The 20010-nt window shown below is 39.8% G+C and overlaps 1 protein-coding gene across 1 annotated transcript in view; it reads right to left on the reverse strand.

Moving 5' to 3' along the window:
- The window catches only part of plcl5 (phospholipase C like 5), a 227926-nt gene that overhangs the window by 4475 nt on the left and 203441 nt on the right, over positions 1 to 20010 (reverse strand). The window contains exon 5 of the mRNA XM_043674966.1: positions 11191 to 11300. Coding sequence (XP_043530901.1) covers positions 11191 to 11300 — 110 coding nt within the window. The remainder of the gene's footprint in view (positions 1 to 11190; positions 11301 to 20010) is intronic.

Raw genomic sequence — 20010 nt, forward strand, 5'->3', positions numbered from 1 at the left:
GTGTATGTTTGTGAGTGTTTGCGTGTATGTTTGTGTGTGTTTGTGTATGTATGTGTGTTTGTGTGGGTGTTTGTGTGTGTATTTGTGTGTGTGTTTGTGTCATGTGTCATCCTGGCGACAGGCCTCCTCCTTCCAGTCTAATAATGACCTTTAGTTCTTAAGTGTCACATTACCTCACTGATCTTGAATTTTACCTTGTCTACAACTCCTTGTGGGAAGGTCTAGGACCACAAGGCATAATCACAAAATAAGGAGCTGCCCTCTTAAGGAATTTCTTCTTAAAGATGGTAGTGAATTTGTGTAATTCTTTACTGCTGAGGGCTATAGAGGTTGGTTCATTAAGTTTATTCAAGATTGAGACAGACAGCTTTCTAATCAGTATGGGAATCGAGGGTTATTGGGAATAGGCAGGGAAGTGGAGTCGAGAATGATCATGAGCTCACTGAATGGCAGAGTAGATTCTATCGCCATATGGCCTGTTTCTGCTCCTGCATCTTATGGTCCTAAGTGTTCCTGGAATTTGATGCCTAATCTTTATTAGCAATAGATCAAGTCAGGGCAGTAGTAAGAAGGGTTCCAGTTAGTTTCAATTACTATGAGCTACCGGACAGAAGGAATTCATCTTATGGTCCTGGATGTCACTACTTGTCTACTGACCCATGAAATTACCCACAATCGAATGCTCACCAGGTGAGGGTATGATCGTGCGTGGCTGTGATTGTCACTGTGGCAATAAAGCGTGCCGAAGTGATGAATGGGTTGTGGAGCGGTGGTCGTACCGTTCTGACCCAATGCACATTCTGCGAGAGCCTTCTACCTGCTATCAGCACATATGGAACCACCACATTAATCACTGCCTTCAGCAAGGTAACACTGTAGTCGCACACACCACTGGGAAGCAAAGGACAGTGACCTCAGGCAGGACACAGCTGCACAACCAGAACTCCCTGGAAAGGATCTTACAAAGCAGTCTGAATTTCGCTGGATAATACCCAACTGTATACCCACAAAGATTATACTTCTACTTGCATTCATTTATCAAGGTGACATGAACAGCTGGTCATACTTTTGTACCGTAATTTAAGCATTTCCAAAGAACATAGGAAACAAGAGCAGGAATAGGCCATTTAGCCCTCTGCTATCCAATGAGACCATGGCTGATCTTCTACTTCAATACTAGATATCCTCCTAGCCTTTTCATGTAAAAGCATAAAGAAATCTATTGATTTCTGTCTTGAACACATACAATGATTGAGCCTCCATACCTTTCTGTGGCTAAAAATGCCAAAGAATCACCACCTTCTTATTGATGATGTTCCTCTTCAACTCAGTCCTGAACAGCCTGCCCATTATTCTGACACTGTGTTCCCTGACTCTCAAAATCCCAGCCAAAGGAAACAACCTCCCCTGTCAAAGACTGCAAGGTTGTTTTTCATTCCTGAATGAGATCACCTCTCATTCTTCTAAACTTCAACGAATATAGCAAGAGTCCATTTAACCTTTCCTTGTGACAATCGCTCCATCTCAAAATTAGGTTGCTGAACTTTCAATTGTATTCCCTCTATATCTTTCTGTAGGCAAGGAGACAAACACTGCACACAATACCCTCGGTGTGGTCTCACTGAGGTGCTTTGTAATGGCAGTAAGGTACCTTTGCTCCAAGATTACAATCCTCTTGTAATAAAGGCAGGTTTCTTACCATTTTCTCCACAGATTTACGAACCTCCACTAATCATCACAAAACCTCACTATATCACAATTCTATATCAATTAATTGTAACTCCACTAATCATCACAAAACCTAGCTATATCACAATACTATATCAATTAATTTGCATCTCTCATTTTCTCATTCGGTCCTCTTATAATCTGCCTCTGTGACACATTTGCCCTCGTCCCTTCACTGTCAATACCCAATAACCCGCCCATCTTCCGCAACTCTCCCAGGAGGTGGTGACTAAGAGAAAGGGAGGGAATGAGCAGGCAAATACAACTACAGTGCTGTGACACAATACCTATCTGCTCAATTTTCTTTAATCTATTCATGGGATGTGAGCACTGCTGGCTGGACCCCAGCATTCATGACCCATCCCTAATTACCCTTGAGAAGGGAGTAGACAGTTGCTTTCTTGAACCACTGCTGTCCATTTGGTGCAGGTAGACTCACTGTTCCATTGGGAAAGGAGTTCCAATGGGGCCATCACCAACCAGAGGTGGACTGAATCCACCCCAATTATGGGTTGCACAGTAATCATGTTAATGAACTATAATTGTAAATGGAGGTGTTATAGTGTCATGCATGCATACATGTATTAGTTGAGTTAGAAACTCAGGACTTGGTGGTCAGGGAAGATTAACTACTAATCTTTGAATCTTTCCAATTTGCCTTTAGAGGGCAGTATGATGGGGAGAGTCGCCTGGACGGCCACGCTTGATGTGGAATGGTGCCCCTCCAGCTACAGCCTCTAGCTTCAGGCTTGTGACCTGTTCCAGGAAGAATAAGCTACAGAAATAAAAATGTGCTTTGTCTGCTTCTCGCATTTCTAGAGACAGAAAGACAGCATGAATGAGTAGTCAAGGGACATGGTCTAATGATCCTGAGCAAAATAAAAAGAGTTCAAATCCCACCACGGCAGCTGGGGAATTTACTAACAGTTAATTAAATATGTTTGGGGAAAAAAATCATAGAATCCCTACAGAATGGAAGTAGGACACTGAGTCCACGCCACCCCTCCAAACAGCATCCCACCCAGATCCATCCCCCTACCCTACCCCATGTATAGTCCCCCTAGTATGCACATCTCTGGACACTATGGGGCAACTTAGCATGGCCAATCCACCTAAACTACACATCTTTGGACTATGGGAGGAAACCAGAGCACCTGCAGTAAACTCACAAGACACGGGGAGAATGTGCAAACTGCACACAGACAGACACTTGAGGCTGGAATCAAACCTGACTCCCTGGTGGTGTGAGGCAGCAGTGCTAACCATCTGATAGTGTTGACAAAGCGACCACAATGCTACCAGATTGTTGCAAAAACCCATCTGGTTCATTAACATACTTTAAAATCTGTTGTCTTGACCCAGTCCTAACCCTCAATTCCAACTGCCCTCTGAAAAAGTCCAGCCAGCTACCTAGCTCTACAGCAGTTCACCACCACACTCCGAAGGGCAATTAGGAATGAGATAGTTGTGGATAAAGGGTTTCAGCATAGAATAAACAAGCAACCGCCTGTGGGACAGCATTTATTTTGGGTGCTATTAACAAGAGGGTTGAAGGGAAAGCAATCCCCAGCAGGCAAACACACATTGGGAGCTGCACCTGCCCGGCAATCTCATTGATTCGCATTTTGTTCTGATCACTCTATCCTATTAAAATAGTTCCCTCTGTGGTAGTGTTAGCTCAGGGACTTTTGGAGGCAAACTGATCAAGTAGACAGGAGAGTTATGGTGTGTCATGCTTCAAAGTCACCACAGAGCGGCACCACACACATAGTCTAAACATCCAAACCTGCACGCCCAAGTTCCCTTTCAAAATTCTCTGCATTTGGAAGTTTTAGAGTTCTGTCACAGCATATTCTTGCTTAGGGAAACACAGTAATAACTGTACCACTGTTGTACAGTTAGAATGACACTGTTTCTTTTTGTAAAGGAAAACATTCCTCAGGCTTTTTTACTCAAGAGGAAAGCTAAGGGCAGGGCTGACTACAATCCACTATCCACAAAGATCCACATATGCGCACACTCATTCCATGATTTGCCTCAGTTAAACCCAAATTTCAGGAAAACTATGGGAAGGTGGATACCCTCCAGTACCTTGGGAACTGGAATGATGCGATCTGAAGGCTGTGTCATGAAGAAATCCCTAATTAACAGTAAATTCATAAAGCTGTTTGCCCCAGGCGTAAAATGCTATTGATTGCTTTAAATATCTATTAATCACCAATACTGTTGCCTACCATTTTAATATAAAGGTTTTTGAAAGCTGTAAGCAAACAGTCACCTCCCATCCCTCAGGGACATGTGCATGCTGTTAATTCAGCTCTGTTCTGGTGTGAAGCAAATACTATTTCGCCACACATCCTTCCAAACTCACAGCCAGTTCAGACAGCTCTCCAATTATTAAACATTACCAACAATTTCCCCTCAATCAGATCTTGTGGCCACATGGATATGGATTGAGAAGCAACTTTCTGAGATCCACTCAAATAAGAAAAATGCGGTTAAGTTCCTGAAACACCGAATCATTATGGCGCAGGTGGCCATTCAGTCCATTGTGACTGTGCCAGCCCTTCAAACGTATGTCATTTCCTGCTGCCAATCTCCTGCTTTTCCATTAATATCTTTGCAAACTATTTCTATCCAAATAATCATCCAATATCCTCTTTAATGCCTCCATTGAGCCTGCCTCCACCACATTTCCAGGCACTATTCCTGATCCAAAATACTTGCTGGTGTGAAAAAATTTTGTTTCTTGCAACATATCACACCAGGGAGGGATCAGAGACATGGAATTGGCTGGAATACCACCATGTGGTTTTCAACCACAAGCAGAGTCACTAATGGAGTCCGGGGCCAAAATCTCCATTTGGTCCATGCCAATCCCATGTATAATTATTGTCTCACAGCATTCACACTATCCTGTGCCAATCACCTAAGGCCAAGAAGTTAGGCTATGGCATTTTTTAGGCCAGATATGGGGCTCTGTCTCAACAGACGTCTGTTCAGAAAATCACAGGGTTGCTATATTTTCTATCAACAGATGGAAATAGAGATGCTGATTTGTCAGGATCAAATTTGTGTGGTGATGCAGTGTATTGGAAAACCTACAGAGGAGTATCCTTGGAAAGACTGCGACAACTGGGGAAGTGTAATGAACCAGAAATTCTGAAACCTAAATGTGAAATGGTTTGGTCCTTCACATATCACAATTATGTGCTCTACCGCATTGTGTATACCTTCTAATGCAGTGATTCATTTTAGGCATTGGTCCTTAATTGATCAGCATTGCATAATTGCTGTCAATGTTTTTCCAATTGTAAAAAGTGCCATAACATATTAAAAACATATGTTTTAGAAATCTTGTCAGCCTTTGCTGTCATGTTTTGGACCATGATTTAAATCATCTGCCAACACTGGATGTTAAAGCCATGCTTTTAAAAGTGGAAAGAAATTTTGGCAGCTGCTCTGTCTTTTGACTTGCGCATTCTCTGCTTAGAAATGGAAATGAGAAACCAGCTGATCTGTCAGTTTCAGGCATTACAGCTGGAACCTTTTGTTGTGATTGGTGTACCTATTAAGAATGCTTGGCTGGATTTCAAAAGCTTATGCCAAATCAATGATGAACAAATGATCTATTGATCCACAAATATTTGACAGATTTAACAGGTTGTAATAACAGAGTATGCCTTTGATGTGATTAGTTTGTTTACAAAGCAATAGGCATTTAAGTGATTATGCTGAAAAATGTGTTGCTGGAAAAGCACAGCAGGTCAGGCAGCATCCAAGGAGCAGGAGAATTGATGTTTCGGGTATAAGCCCTTCTTCTTTAAGTGATTATGATCTATTTACATTGGAGTCGACACTTTTAACTAACTTGTCAGAAAATATATGTTTGAATTCAAGATTTATTTTCTTTTGCAATGATTTAAAATGACTCCCATTGCTACTGCAAGACTCCAAATGACTGCATATAGTTAACACAGTGTTAGTGATTATAAAGGATATATAGAATAGCATAGAAACACCATTGATCATATGAGTGGCTGTTGAGAAGTGTAGAGGGGATGTTGAGGGAGATGGAGGGCTGAGGTTTTCATGGCATTTGAATGACTTGAGCTGCTAAGTTGCTGAACTGAGAGGAACTTCTAATCAGTTTAACTGAACACCAACAACTCTCACCCTTTCCATAGCAGCCCTCAAAATACAGTGCAAACCCCAACCCCTGGATAAAATGTCAAAAGTCTTAGGCAAGGTCATGGATGGGTGACCTGTGCACGACCAACGGTTGAGTTTTTCCCAAGCCCTAGCTCATGCCCTTCACTTCTTTCCCTTACCCTATGTACAAGTGGAGATTACACTTCCTCTAATAAAAGCTGAGCAGCACAATAACCTTCAGCTTATTAAAAAGTGTTTCTAAATGAGGAAATGCTACAGGCGGGGTTTATATTTATTTTCCTGTGAGCCAGTACAGCTTTTCTGGTGAATACAGTGAGCTTGAGCTAAGAGCTGCTCGCCACAGCTTAGATGGGCTCCTATTTCTGGGTTAGATTCCACAGTTAATTTTTTTCCAGCTTCGTGATAATCCGGAACCCTGTTCACAGAAATTCTCTGAAATGCGACGCCTGAAGCACTCCGCTCACCCTCCCCAAGACTCATGTCCCTCAATCACAAACCTTCGGAGATATTACATTAAGAACGATAAACAGGAACAGTTAGTTACACTTGTGAACTGATAGGTTGAGGTGCAGATATAAAGATAAAGCAAGATGCATATGTTGATACAAAAACTCTTACAGGGTAGATAGAGATATAGAGATAATAAGGTATAGATAAACAGAAGCCACAAACACTGCTGTTAAAGGATGCAATTAAACAAATCACAAGCATATTATCCCCAAAGATAGAGAAAATAATCTCTTAATAAAAGAACTAATGTCAATACTTTTTGTAAAATGATCAATGACGTAAACTCTTTGCTCCATCTGCTTTAGGCTTGAGAAATGGGAAGTAGGGAAGCATTTTCACTTTCCGACTTGAACAGTTCAGACACTGGTTGGTTTCTATGATGGGGTGTCAATTTGCCCTGGCAGATCATCACACAGATGATGAAAAGGAAACTATACCTTGTGGTTTCAAAATTAGCTGCTGATACTGACTCTTTCTTTTCAGTTTTTTTTTGTAAATGAATCTAGTGTGAACCCATGGATTTGCCCATCCCTAGCTGCCTTAGAAAGGGGAGGGTGCACTCGTTCTCACATTGACAGTGTTCCCAGTGACACTGGGCAGCAAATTTACAAGACCTACCACAATCACTGAAACACCCTGATAGTAGCATGCCATTAACTTAAGACTTAATCTCTCAAGATCAGCAGAAGTCCAAACACTGCAGAAACTGGACACAGAAACAGAAAATGATGGAAGAACTCAGCAGCTCAACCGGCATGTATGGAGAGAATGGGACCAATTTACATGTTGTGAGTGTATCTGCACCTGAAACATAAACTTTGGTCAGTTCCCACTACATTTTCTGATCAACCTCGTATTTCCTGCATTCACCGCTTCTGTTTTCATTTCAGAGTTCATCAAATGACTGAAAGTCATAAACTGAAGAGGTCCTGTCTCAATGAGTTCATCAATTTCAAATGTGTCTTCAAAATAAACCCAAATTGAGTTATGCTTGCAAAGATTAGTTCCTCAGCATTCAATATTATTTAAGTAATTAGATGAAATAAATACTGGAATCAATCATACAACTAAAAGAATAATAATCTATTTGTTATTCTGGCCCTTTAATGCTGAAACTCTTTGATTAATTATCTAGCTCTTCACATTATTCCTGTAGCACTCCAACTTGTTCACTTTGTAAGCCACTGAAGGGAATCATTGTTTCAAAGGGGGAAACAAAACTCTTGTAGCAAGTCCAAAGTCTTCACACATTTTCCAATTTGATCACATTCCAAAATCCTATCAATAGATTCTTATTCTCTACCATTAATAGCAATTCTATGAGACAAAAAGCCTCATTGTCTACAGCAAATGATCCATCCAGGTCTGTTTTAAACAGAGACTCTTATTGTCACAGAGACAAAGAAGACACCTCAAAGTTGTCATGCCCTTTGTGGAGAGACTGCGGGTAACCTCCGGCTGGTTGCTTGCTCTGTTATAACTGAGGTCATTCAATTGCATTGCAATAATTGGCTTTAAAGCAGGCAATGGGAATGCGAAATCACACAGTGGATGGGACACAGTGGGTTAGCTGCAGGCCTTTCAAAAATTGAGCCTATGGTTCTAATGCAATCTAGATTGCTGGTCTAAATCCTTTCTTTTCAGATTGACACTGTGATCCTGTATGAAATAAATTCAAATGCTAGCAATCCAATAGAAAGTAGTGCAAGGCTGAAGTGCAAAACTGGTGAATCCTGTGAAGAAAGTGATAAAATGTAGCAGAGATGCAATCAGAGATCTTCTTAGGTGGAGACAGATTGGTGAGCACTTTGTCACACAGTCCACAGTCACTCGTGACCTAGGATTGCCTGATATTATATCTAAATGTCAGAAGTGTTCTGCACCAACATTCCTCATCTCAGTAAGTACAAAATTGGCCACAAAACTACAAGTCTGGAACAGTAACTCTAATTTACTTGTTTTTTTTTAAAAAAAAGCCATGTAAATTATGAAGTTTGCATCAATCTCTGTAATGGTCAATGCTCTTAGTTATCTGTTGGTCGGTCATGAGTTTGCCCTCAGGGATTCCACTTTGGCGGAATTCTAATTACAAAGGAGCCTCTGCACAACACCCCCTGCCACCCACATAAACACACACACGTCCATTGTGTTAAAACAACCGTGGTTGAAAAGTTCAAGTGTTTAACTGAGTTGAATGTACTCTACTGTCTGGAACTCTTCATCATAAAGAAGCACAAGAAATTTTTAAAAAACTGTTAGACCATTCTGCCATTTTTGCGTGTGTCACTTCTTTGTGAAGACAATTAATGCATCACCCTCTGCTTGAAATATTTATCCAATTTTTTCCCATAAAGGGTACAATAGTCTCCACTTCATCCACTGCCTGTGAAAAAATCATTTCACAATATTCTGTGACATCAGGGTGCCACCAGAAACAATTCTAGAACATCCATACAACTCAAAACCCTCAGTTATTATTTGTTGCATGCAAATACAGAACTAAAGAAAAGGTTGATGGTGTGTTGCTGAGCGGATCTGAGTACAAGGAGGTCAAACCCATGCCTTAAATACAAAGTCATGGGCATCCCACCTTAAAAGGATATAGCTTAGCTGGAGTACAGTGTACCAGAAAGGTGCCTGGACTTTAAGGATTAAATTACCAGGAGAGATTACATGGATTAGGATTATATTTTCTGGAATTTAGAAATTCTAAAGTGGTCATTTGATCTGATTTTCCATGATATTAAAGGGTCAGCAAAGATAGATTAACTATTTCTGCTAGTTAGGGAATCTAGGATTAGAGAACATAGTTTAAAAAAAAGTCAGAACCAGACCCTCCAGGAATGAAATTGACAATCTTTTCTTCATGCAAGTGTGCTGAGAGTTTGGTATTCTCATTCCACAGTATCCACTGATGTTATCTTCAAGTCTGTGATCAATAGGTTTGTGATATCCAGAATTACTAAGGGATACGAGGTACATGGAGCCGGGAACAGAATGATGAGGGACTAAACTTCATTTGGACTTTTTCCTTCATCCTTAAAGTAAAGGAAGGGGCAGAGAATGACCCAGATAAAAGCAATGAAATTTGTTTGCTGAACTTTACAGTGCTGGAAAGGAGCTAGTGAATATTCCACTGAACCTTGTACTTCTGAAACTGACTGTGAGATGATTCAGATTATTGAAGCCTTATGTTTCTGTCATTCATTATGGTCCTATCACTGGAATTAAAGCCGATATTTTAAAACTAACTATATTGACATCATAGAATTTAAACCTAACATTTCTGAATCTGAGTTCCTTCAAATTGCATACAACACAAAAACTGATTACTGTTCTATTGTAGAGTTTGCACAAAATACAAATTATTTTATTTGACTTGTTACTTCAGTCCCAATCTATCACAAATCAACAACATTTTAAGAAATGGTTGGTGGGATATGGACCATGCAGGTGGGACTAGTTTAGTTTGGGATTAGGGTTGGTATGGACTGGTTGGCCCTAAGGGTCTGTTTCTGTGCTGTATGACTCCATGACTCTATTAGTTAACACTTTATTTGATGAGGTTGTTGATCATGTCATTTGTATCTTACATTGACATGGTATTTTCAAGCATTAGTTCACATATTGTTGAAATACTTTAACTAAAAGATTCAATGCAGCAAATATGTATAACCTATTCCATCTTATATTTTAAGAAAAGCAATTCAGTTAAAGCATTTTTGATAGAGTACATTGAGTTTATTGTTCACTGTACACTGAGTGCAAATCATAGGCAAATCAATGTGAGGATTCCTATGGATACAGGTTTCAACAGTGTTGCAGCACAGATCAATGAGTTAAAATACAACATGTAAAAAATATCCTCTTGTTTTGAATGGTGAACAATCTTGTCTTTCCTTTGTAAAAATTGGTGACATAATGGATGGCAAAAAGAAGTTCATCTCACCACATTATCTTATAAGGTGCTGTCTATTCAGCCAGCAAATTATGAACACATCTCCAACAATGTGACTTTACACTAATGCCAGGACTTTTTCATAATCTTCAAATTGCATTGTATCTCTTTGCTGGGATGGTTGTCCCTTCCTGATTGTAATCCTCATTGAGTGTGTACATTATTTCACACACAAAGCCACCACTAACAAATGTACATATTCAACACACTTGTATCAAAATCATATCAACGACACTTACTTGTATACAAGTGACGGCATGAAGCAGGAGGATTTAGACACAATGATAGCATCCCTACCCTGAGTTCTGCATTCAACTCACAATCCAGAGCTTGATGGCCCTGAAAGGTATGTTTGTAACATGGCCATACAGGGTGATCATCAACCTTACAAATCCCAACAAGCTTGTGGTGGACAATTAAGAGCGTCCTGATCATTCATGCTTGATGTGGCTGATGCCCCTTAAGTTACAGCCTCTGACAGCAGGCTGGTGACCTGTTCTAGAAAAAAACAGATATGGAAACAGACGTAGACGCATGTTCGTCTGCCTATAGGCACAAGGAGACAGAATAAGAAGGGAATTTACTTAAGGGTTCATTTGAGCCCCTGTAAATACTGACTGATTAAAACCTGGCCAGATTTAGATGCTTATGCCAGCAATGCGTAATTTTGCAAATAAATATACAAGTGGGTAGAGATGTTGTTCCATCCTGAAACAACTGGCTTTCTGGAGTATACTATTCCAATCCAGGAAATAAAGCAAACCACACACAATGGCTGTTATGGGAGTTCTGTAACAGCATAAATAATAGAAGGTACTTACTTTTAACACTGTGATATTCCAAGCAAAACTCTCAATTGCCTTTTGGAGTTTCCGTCCTTTCAGACCTTCTTTTGATCCAATTCCATGCAAATCTTCATGGAAATCCAGCCCTGTGCATTTGGATGAATAAAATTTAGTTATAAGATCGAGTTTTCATTTAAGCTAAAACATTGAACGCAAGAGTTTACTGAAGGAAGACCAGCTTTGTTGAAGCCTTTCGTCTTGAACTCATCACAACATTTGCAAGAATACCAAAGTAAGGATGAAGAGCATTTTAGATCATATGAGAAACAAAAAGGAAAACAACGTTACTTCTCTGATATCACAATGTGCAAATGTCAAAAGATAAAATTGATCCATTACTCTCAGACTGCTGAGCCATGTTGGAATGCAAAGGTCGAGAGGTAATAGAAGCTCATCAAAGCAGCTCTTTCTCTCAGGTGACCTGAAAAAATGAGTGTTGAAAATGTGTTGCTGGAAAAGCGCAGCAGGTCAGGCAGCATCCAAGGAACAGGAGAATCAACGTTTTGGGCATAAGCCCTTCTTCAGGCTTATGCCCGAAACGTCAATTCTCCTGTTCCTTGGATGCTGCCTGACCTGCTGCGCTTTTCCAGCAACACATTTTCAGCTCTGAACTCCAGCATCTGCAGCCCTCACTTTCTCCTGAAAAAATGAGTGTGACAAGCTACTCAATGGTGGGAATTGTCAAGAGTCAGACCAGACACACAGGTCATTCAATAATGACCAAACAAAAAACGTTTTCTTGCTAACTTGCCCCTCCCAAATTCAGAACTATTGACGCTTACTGTCCAACTCTAATTGTAGTTGAACTGGGTACTCTCTTGGTCTGTATGGACTCCAATGTGCTTTTACCCAATAAATAGCTGTTTGGTCCTTTCTTTAATGCACAGATCTGAAGCGTAAGTCAAAATGGCAGAACCAAAGACAGAGAAGAATTAGAGGAAACAGTGGAAGTGTTCCCATTCCAATGACAGAAGGACTTAAAAGATACAAGAGTATGCAACAGATCATAAATTGCTGTCAAAGTGACATGAAGACTTATAGGGCCTTGCTGTGGGCAAATCAACTGTTGTTTTTTCCTACATCACAATGTTCAATGGTGGAGCACTTTGGTGCATCCTTAAATCACGAACAGTGCTGCATCAATCTTTCATTAAAATTTATGCACAAATAATACAACAACTTCACATGAAGGCAGGTGAGTCATTCAAACAGAAATATCAAAAATAGCTGTTTGAGTTGTGCTTTTCCACTGTTTGTGAAACCAACATGTTGCTGTTTGCCTCAGCAGTGAAATGCAGTTGCCGTACTTGCACAGCAGAATCAATCGAAATCATTCTACAAAGTCAAGCCTTGTTCAATTCCACTCAAGTACTTTTAATTTTACAAAAAGATGTGATAAATGCCAACTTCAGGAAATGGTGCTGGCACAGAAAACTGACTGTTGCAAGTGTGAGTCCGTAAGTGTTTCATTGTAGTAGGTTGCAAATATGTCAATATAAAATGGTGCCTTTAAAATCTTTTCTGTATGTTTGCACTCTCCCACTGAATGCATTGGTTTTTACACTCTCCACCTAATTTCACACTGGGTTTATATTACACTCTGCCCTGCTTCTTGCATTGTTAATTTCACAATCATTCAATCTGACTGCTGAGAAGACGCATAGTTGCTTCTATGTCCACTCAACCCCTAGATATCTGGCTTTTCTTGCCATGACATTATAACCTCACAGTTCCAAGCAATCTGCTAGATGTAAATTTATAAACTTGCGCATGAAATGTAAATTCTAACTGGTGGAAGGCACAGTATCCTGAATTATCTTCACCGTACTGAAAATAAAGTATCTGCTGTAAGACTATCTTTCAAGCATCTGTGTTTAGGACTGCAGTGAGTCAAGAAGGCAACTCACCACCATCTTCTCAAGGGTAACTAGGGACAAGCAATCAATGCCCACAAAGCAACTCAAGCATAGATTAATGAGTTGATATGTAACAACCCACAAATTACTACACATTTATTTCAAATTTAATTCCTTTGCTGAGGAAATTCTGTTTTCTATCTTCTTCAGTTTCTAAAATAGAACGGATTCTTCCCACTTTTTAAAGAACACCTCTTTGGAGGCTAAAGTGTAACAATAGTTTCTTTAAAGCATTTTACTGAAAAGTCGAGTTGGATGGATTATAAAAGAAACCAGGGAAAAGGCTTCAACCCTCACTCAAACCCATGAAAATAATTATTGTAACAGCACTCTCTGTGCTGCCTGCTACCATGAAATAAAGGCTGTTATATGTAAATAGAATTGAGGAAAATTCATCAAAAAAGGACAAGCATAGAAAATTAAAATGCGCCATTAATTATTGTAGAAGTGTGTAAAGTCGGAGCAGGAGTAGGGGTATTTGACTGTTCCAGTATGCTCCACTGTTCAATATGATCATGGTTGATCCTTTATCTCAATGCCATATTCCTGTTTTCACTCCATACTCCTTGATGCCTTTAATACCTAAAACTTTATCAATCACTTTCTTGAGTACACTCCATTTCCTGGTCTCTAAAGCCTTCTATGAAAGAGAATTCCACAGGTTGCCCACCCTTTGAGTGAAGTAAGATTTCCTCACCTCAGTCTGCCTGTATCCTGAGACTCTGATCCCTGATTTCAAACTCCCCAATATCCTGCTAGCAACTGGCAACCTTGTTGGAATTTTATTTGTTTCAATCAGATACCCTCTCATTCTCCTAAACTTTAATGAATACAGAATCAATCTCTCGCTTTGTACAACATCTTCAGTATCTGCCTAATGAACCTCACTTCACATCTTCTAAGATAAACGGATCTCCTATTCAGTAAGGAGACTATAACTGCAATATTCCAGGTCCAATCTTACCATTACCTTGTTTATGTGCAGTAAGGCGTTTCTATTTCTCAACTCAAATCCTCCGATCAAGGCCAATATTCCATTTGCCTTCCTAAACGCTTGTTGCACCTGCCTGTTTTTGTCGCATTGACTGGTGGATAAGATCACTCAGATCCCTTTGTACATCCACATTTCCCAATGTATCACCATTTAAATAATATTCTGACTTTCTGTTTTTCACACTGAAGGGTATAACTTCACATTTATTGATACTGCATCGATCATGCCTTTGCCCACACACTCAAGTCATTTCGATCACCCCGAAGCCTCCTTGCATCCTGCTCACAACTCATCATCCTACCAAGTTTTGAGTCATCAGCAAACTTGGAAATATTGTATTTGATTCCCTTATCCAAGTTATTTATATTTATTGTGAAAAGCTGAGGCCCAAGCACTGGTCCCTAAGGTACACATCTAGTCACTGCCTGCCTCCCAGAAAATAAACATGTATTCCTACTGTCTACTTCCGCTCTGCCAACCAATTCTCAATCTATGCCAGCATATTACCTCCCAATTCCATGGGCTTTAATTTTACCCACTAGCCTCTTAGAATTTTATCAAAACCTATTTTGGTTTTGGTGCCGTGGGCGGCACGGTGGAGTGGGCGGCACGGTGGCGCAGTGGTTAGCACTGCTGCCTCGCAGCGCCAGAGACCCGGGTTCAATTCACGACTCAGGCGACTGACTGTGTAGAGTTTGCACGTTCTCCCCGTGTCTGCGTGGGTTTCCTCCGGGTGCTCCGGTTTCCTCCCACAGTCCAAAGATGTGCAGGTTAGGTGAATTGGCCATACTAAAATTGCCCGTAGTTTTAGGTAAGGGGTAAATGTAGGGGTATGGGTGGGTTTCGCTTCGGCGGGTCGGTGTGGACTTGTTGGGCCGAAGGGCCTGTTTCCACACTGTAATCTAATCTAATCTAAATCGAAGTACACCATATCCACTGCTTCTTTCATATCTATTCTACCAGTTACATCCTTAAAAAGCTTTGATAGATTGGTTCAGCACGATTTTGTTTTCATGAACCCATGCTGACTTAGTCTAAACTCCTTATTGCTTTCCAAGTATTCTGTTACCATGACTTTTCACCATTGTTGAGGTTAGGTTAACAGGTATGGAATGTTCTATTTTACTTCTCCTTCCTTTTCTTAAACAGTGGGTTTTTGTGTCACCCTCCAATCTGTAGGAACTGTCCAGAATCTATAGAATTTTGGAAGATGGCTGCCTATGCATCTAATATTTTTAGGACTACTTCCTTTAACACTATGGGATGCAGATTATCAGATCATAGGGAAATATCTGCCTTTAACCCCATAAATGAATACTGATTTCTTCAATTCTTCCCTCTCACTAAACCCATAGTTCCCTTAAATTTCTGGGAAAATGTCTTGTCTTCTTTTGTGAACCATTTTATGCATTCAATTGTTCTGCCTTTTTTTTGTTCTTCAATACAATTTCTGACTTTCTCCTTTTTCTGAGAGCTTGAGGCTTCACATTTGTCAATTTATTTTTAGTGCCAGAGGAGAAATACAGTAGTAAGGATCACTCAGTATACTTCAAGCCTGCAGTTTCTCTTCAAGTACATCTTGCATTTTCTAACCGTTTTGTCAGTGCGAATGGTGATTAATAGTTCAAATACACGCTATCACAGTAATTTTTGTGCCAACTCTGTCAGCAAAGACTGCAAAACAAAAAGCCCATGGAGGAAAAGACTATCACTGACACAAACTTCTGGATTTCTCCATTTAACTGTAAGCTGCTGTTAGCTTTACCTAGTAATAATGGTAAGAATTGAGAGGCACATCATTGTTAACACAGTAAAATCTGATCATATTATATAGCAATACCATATAGTGGAGCATCTGAAAGCGATTGAATGTTCTGGATGATGGATTCAAGAGCTTTATTCAACCCAGGATTTACAGATTACCTTGGATTTATCCATAAAACAGTGACATTTTATCTCTTTCAATAAATTGAGACTGTTCTCTGTAAGAAGTTAATATTTTTTTCAGTGAAGAGAAGAGATTTCTGTACTGACTGCTTAGTCAAAGGATGGTTCTTCAACTTAATGTACAAAGTACAATATGACCTAAGATATCTGAATTAAATGATAATTACTCAGTAACCATGGTGTTCTGCTGCTGTGACTTACTGGCAAAATTTCCATTTAAAAATCTTTATATTGATTGTGGAAAGAAAGCAAATCTAAAATAACCAAGAGTTTCAGGGAACAAAATATTCTGCTGGAGTAATTATCGTTTCTCAAAACAAGGGAATTTAATTCTCAAATATAGGAAAAATAAAGTGGAAATGGTGGTGTAGTGGCTTTGTCACTGGGATAATATTCCAGAGCCATAGCCTTATGGGGAAATTAGAATTCATTCATGGCAGATGGTAAAATTTGAATTCAATGAAAATCTACGAAAGCTAGTCTAATGATGATCATTGTCAATTGTTGTTAAAAGTCCACCTGTCCTTCAGCGATGGAAATCTGTCATTCTTACCTAGTCCAGCCCAAATGTGACTGTAAATGTCTTCCAAAACGGCCAGAGAGACAATCAGTTAAAAGGTAAATAGGGATGGGACACAAAGATTGGCATTGCCAAGGATATTCCATACTCCGTACAAGATAAGAAAGACACATTTAAAAATCATTGTCTGTGCTGCTATTCGAGAAGTTCACCACTAATCTACAGAATTATAGAAGGTTTTAATGGAAGAACAGGCATATATCCCAGTGAAGGGAAGATGACTTAGGATATGCTATTTGGAACATGGATCCCAAAGCCCTGGATGCTCCAGGATTCCAGAAGGTCTCCTGAATCATGGTGGAATGATTGAATTGTTGGGTTTCTGATGCTACTGTGCATTTTCAGAAAGAACGAAGAATACATAACGATAAAGCACAGGAATAAGCCCTTTAGCACTCCAAGCCAGCACCGACACAGTTTGCCTTTCCATGCTACCATGGTCTTCACTTATAGGATCCATATCTCTCTATCCTCTTCCTATTCAGGTATTTGTCCAGGTGCTTCTTGAATGCTGCTATTCTGTCTGCTTCTACTACCCCCTCTGGCAGTGCATTCCAGGCACTCACCACCCTCGTGTGAAGAGAGTGCTGTTTTACTTTGGTGTCATTGGTAAGGCCAACATGGAGTGAATCACTAACAATAATAAGAACTTTTCACAAAAAGGAAAGCATCCCAAGATGCTTCATAGGAACATAACTGAGTAAGATTTAATGCTGAGCTAAAGAAAAAGATAGTTGTACAGGTGATCTAAAGTTTGGTTGAAGAAGTTGGTTTTAAGAAATGGTGCAAAACTGGAGAGGGATTCCCATAGACTAAGGTTTAGTTAACTTAAGGCTTTATCATCATCAGAGAGGTGAGGAAACACAAACAGTGGGTTGGTCCCTCCCCCTAAAACGAAAGGTCACAATCATACTATATAATACCAGATAATCTGAACATTCCAGAATGATTGTTATGAAGTATAATATCATTTGTGACAATTTCATTTCATAATTTAAGTAGCCACACGGAAAAGTTCAAAGAAGCTCATCTGAATCCTGAGAATTAGATCAGAACAAATGTGTCAACAATTGTCTAATAATGATTTTGCTGCAAATTACAACATTATTCCATGAACTGGGTTGCACCAAACACACTGATGAGATTTGCTGCTAAGCTATAAGTCAGTGATTTTGAAAATGGTACAAGGCATATAATGGCATTTAATTTCCTCGAATAATAGTTTCAGGCACATTGCTACTATGTATATGTTACAGATGACTGCCATATTGAAATAAAAACAAAAATGGTGGAAATACATAGTGAGCATATTAGGAGTTGACAAAAGTTGGATAACTAAAATATCACCCTCTCCATGCTTTCCTCAGATGCCATGACACCTACTTATTATTTCCAATATTTTCTGTTTTTAATTTCAGATTTTCAACATGAACAGATTGGACTATATTGGTCTGTTCAAAAGGCAATCTGAGAGTGTCAGAAAAGAGAACAAGGTAAGACTGTGACTACAATTGAAGTCTGTTGCTCTCTGCTCTATATAGAAGTCAGCTAAAGGATTGTGACAGGACATGACCTCTGTGAGGCAACCCTCTGAATAGTACATTCTAATGAAACATGGTGGGGGAGCAGCGTGGGACATGGCCTCCATTGTGACCACAGCTGGTTCATTGATGCTTGTTGACAATTCAGAGAATTATGTCTCTCTTGCTGTAACAAGAAGTGCTGTCATTGGCTCTTCCATGTTGCAGTGCTCATCCCCAACTGCACAATGTCGTCTGGCACCACAACAAGGGAACATCCTGTGTGGAAAGAATGAGTCCCAAGTCAACAGGATATGAACTCCAAGGCTGAAAGGAAATAGGCTCAAATTATGATTTCCATTATTAGCGATACCAAACTCCTCCCACTAATAAATCTGACCACAAACCAGAACCAGAGTGGAAAAATATCCTATTTGGAAAGAATTCCTGGAAAGACACTTATGGGAACTTTAGAGCTGAGAGATCATCTTCCCTGCTTGTAAAATGAGTGAATTGCAATAATAACTTGCATTCATACAGTGCCTTTAATAGAGTTACACTACCCACAAGACTTCACAGGAGTGCTTTCCAGCATTATTCAACACCTAACTTTCACGTTTTGAACCATTCTGTGAAAATAAAATCAAGTGGGCCAGTGGGTTACAGATGGTGACTTGATGGTTCTTGAATCAGGCTAAAGCACTGGTCAGATGAATATAAGGCTCCTTTCAATAAAGACATAGTTGAATCAGGAACAACAGCACAAATTGTTGAAAAACCTCAGCAGATCTGGCAGCATCTGTAGGGAGAAAGCAGAATTAATGTTTCTGGTCCAGTGACCCTTCTTCAGAACAGGACTCAAAACATTAACTCTGCTTTTTCTCCACAGATGCTGCTGGATCTGCTGAGTCTTTTCCAGAAATTTCTGGTTTTGTCTGCAGTTCTTTGTTTTCTTCTGTCCAGCTGAATCAGAATTTGGACATAAATCTATTGTCAAATTCTGTTCAAATGGCCATTAACTTACTGCAGATACTTATGCAGCAAAAGCATTAAAGGAACAGAGGGGTCAAAAATTGTTTTAGAATAGCAAATGCAGGAATGGTGCAAAAACAGGTTTTCTTCAACTCATTCCATCTTATTGCCCGAGACAGATTTTATCCTTAGAAGTCATACTGGTGAAACAATAGTATTCTTCTGAGACTAGACATTATTACAATAATCAGACTTTGGCAGTCAGCTAACACTGCGCTGTTTTCAAAAAACTATGGTGTGGAAATACAATGTTGTTCTCTGTTTTAGTATGATTATTTCTTGTGTTGATGATTTGTTTGATGTGAAACTAGAAAAGAACTAATCATAGTCTCGTAAATCAATGCTATTTCCCTTGGACACAAGGATGCCAAATACTCAATGGATTTTGCTGTGAATTATATTGAAATCTTTTGAAGGAATGTGATGACATCTGACACACACATCTCTGAAGAGTTCTCAACAATGAGCTACGAGAAAATAATGATCTGCAATGGGAACATGGCCTCCAGTGGCTGGAGTAGGTGTTCTTGTGTTTGCCAGCTAGGGAGTGATGATGTGTGCCATTCTGCAGCTTAAAATTGACTCTAATCCTTCCACAGTGCAATGCTCACCCTCAACGTTATAATGTCCTCTGTCACCATAAGACTAGAGTGATGCCTGTTATAACAGTCATGATTCGGAGATGCCGGTGTTGGACTGGGGTGTACAAAGTTAAAAATCACACAACACCAGGTCATGGTCCAACAGGTTCAATTGGAAGCACACTAGCTTCAACCAACTGAAGGAGCGTCGCTCCGAAAGCTAGTG

The sequence above is a fragment of the Chiloscyllium plagiosum genome, chromosome 33, assembly GCF_004010195.1.
Source record: "Chiloscyllium plagiosum isolate BGI_BamShark_2017 chromosome 33, ASM401019v2, whole genome shotgun sequence".
In the NCBI taxonomy this organism is placed as follows: Eukaryota; Metazoa; Chordata; class Chondrichthyes; order Orectolobiformes; family Hemiscylliidae; genus Chiloscyllium; species Chiloscyllium plagiosum.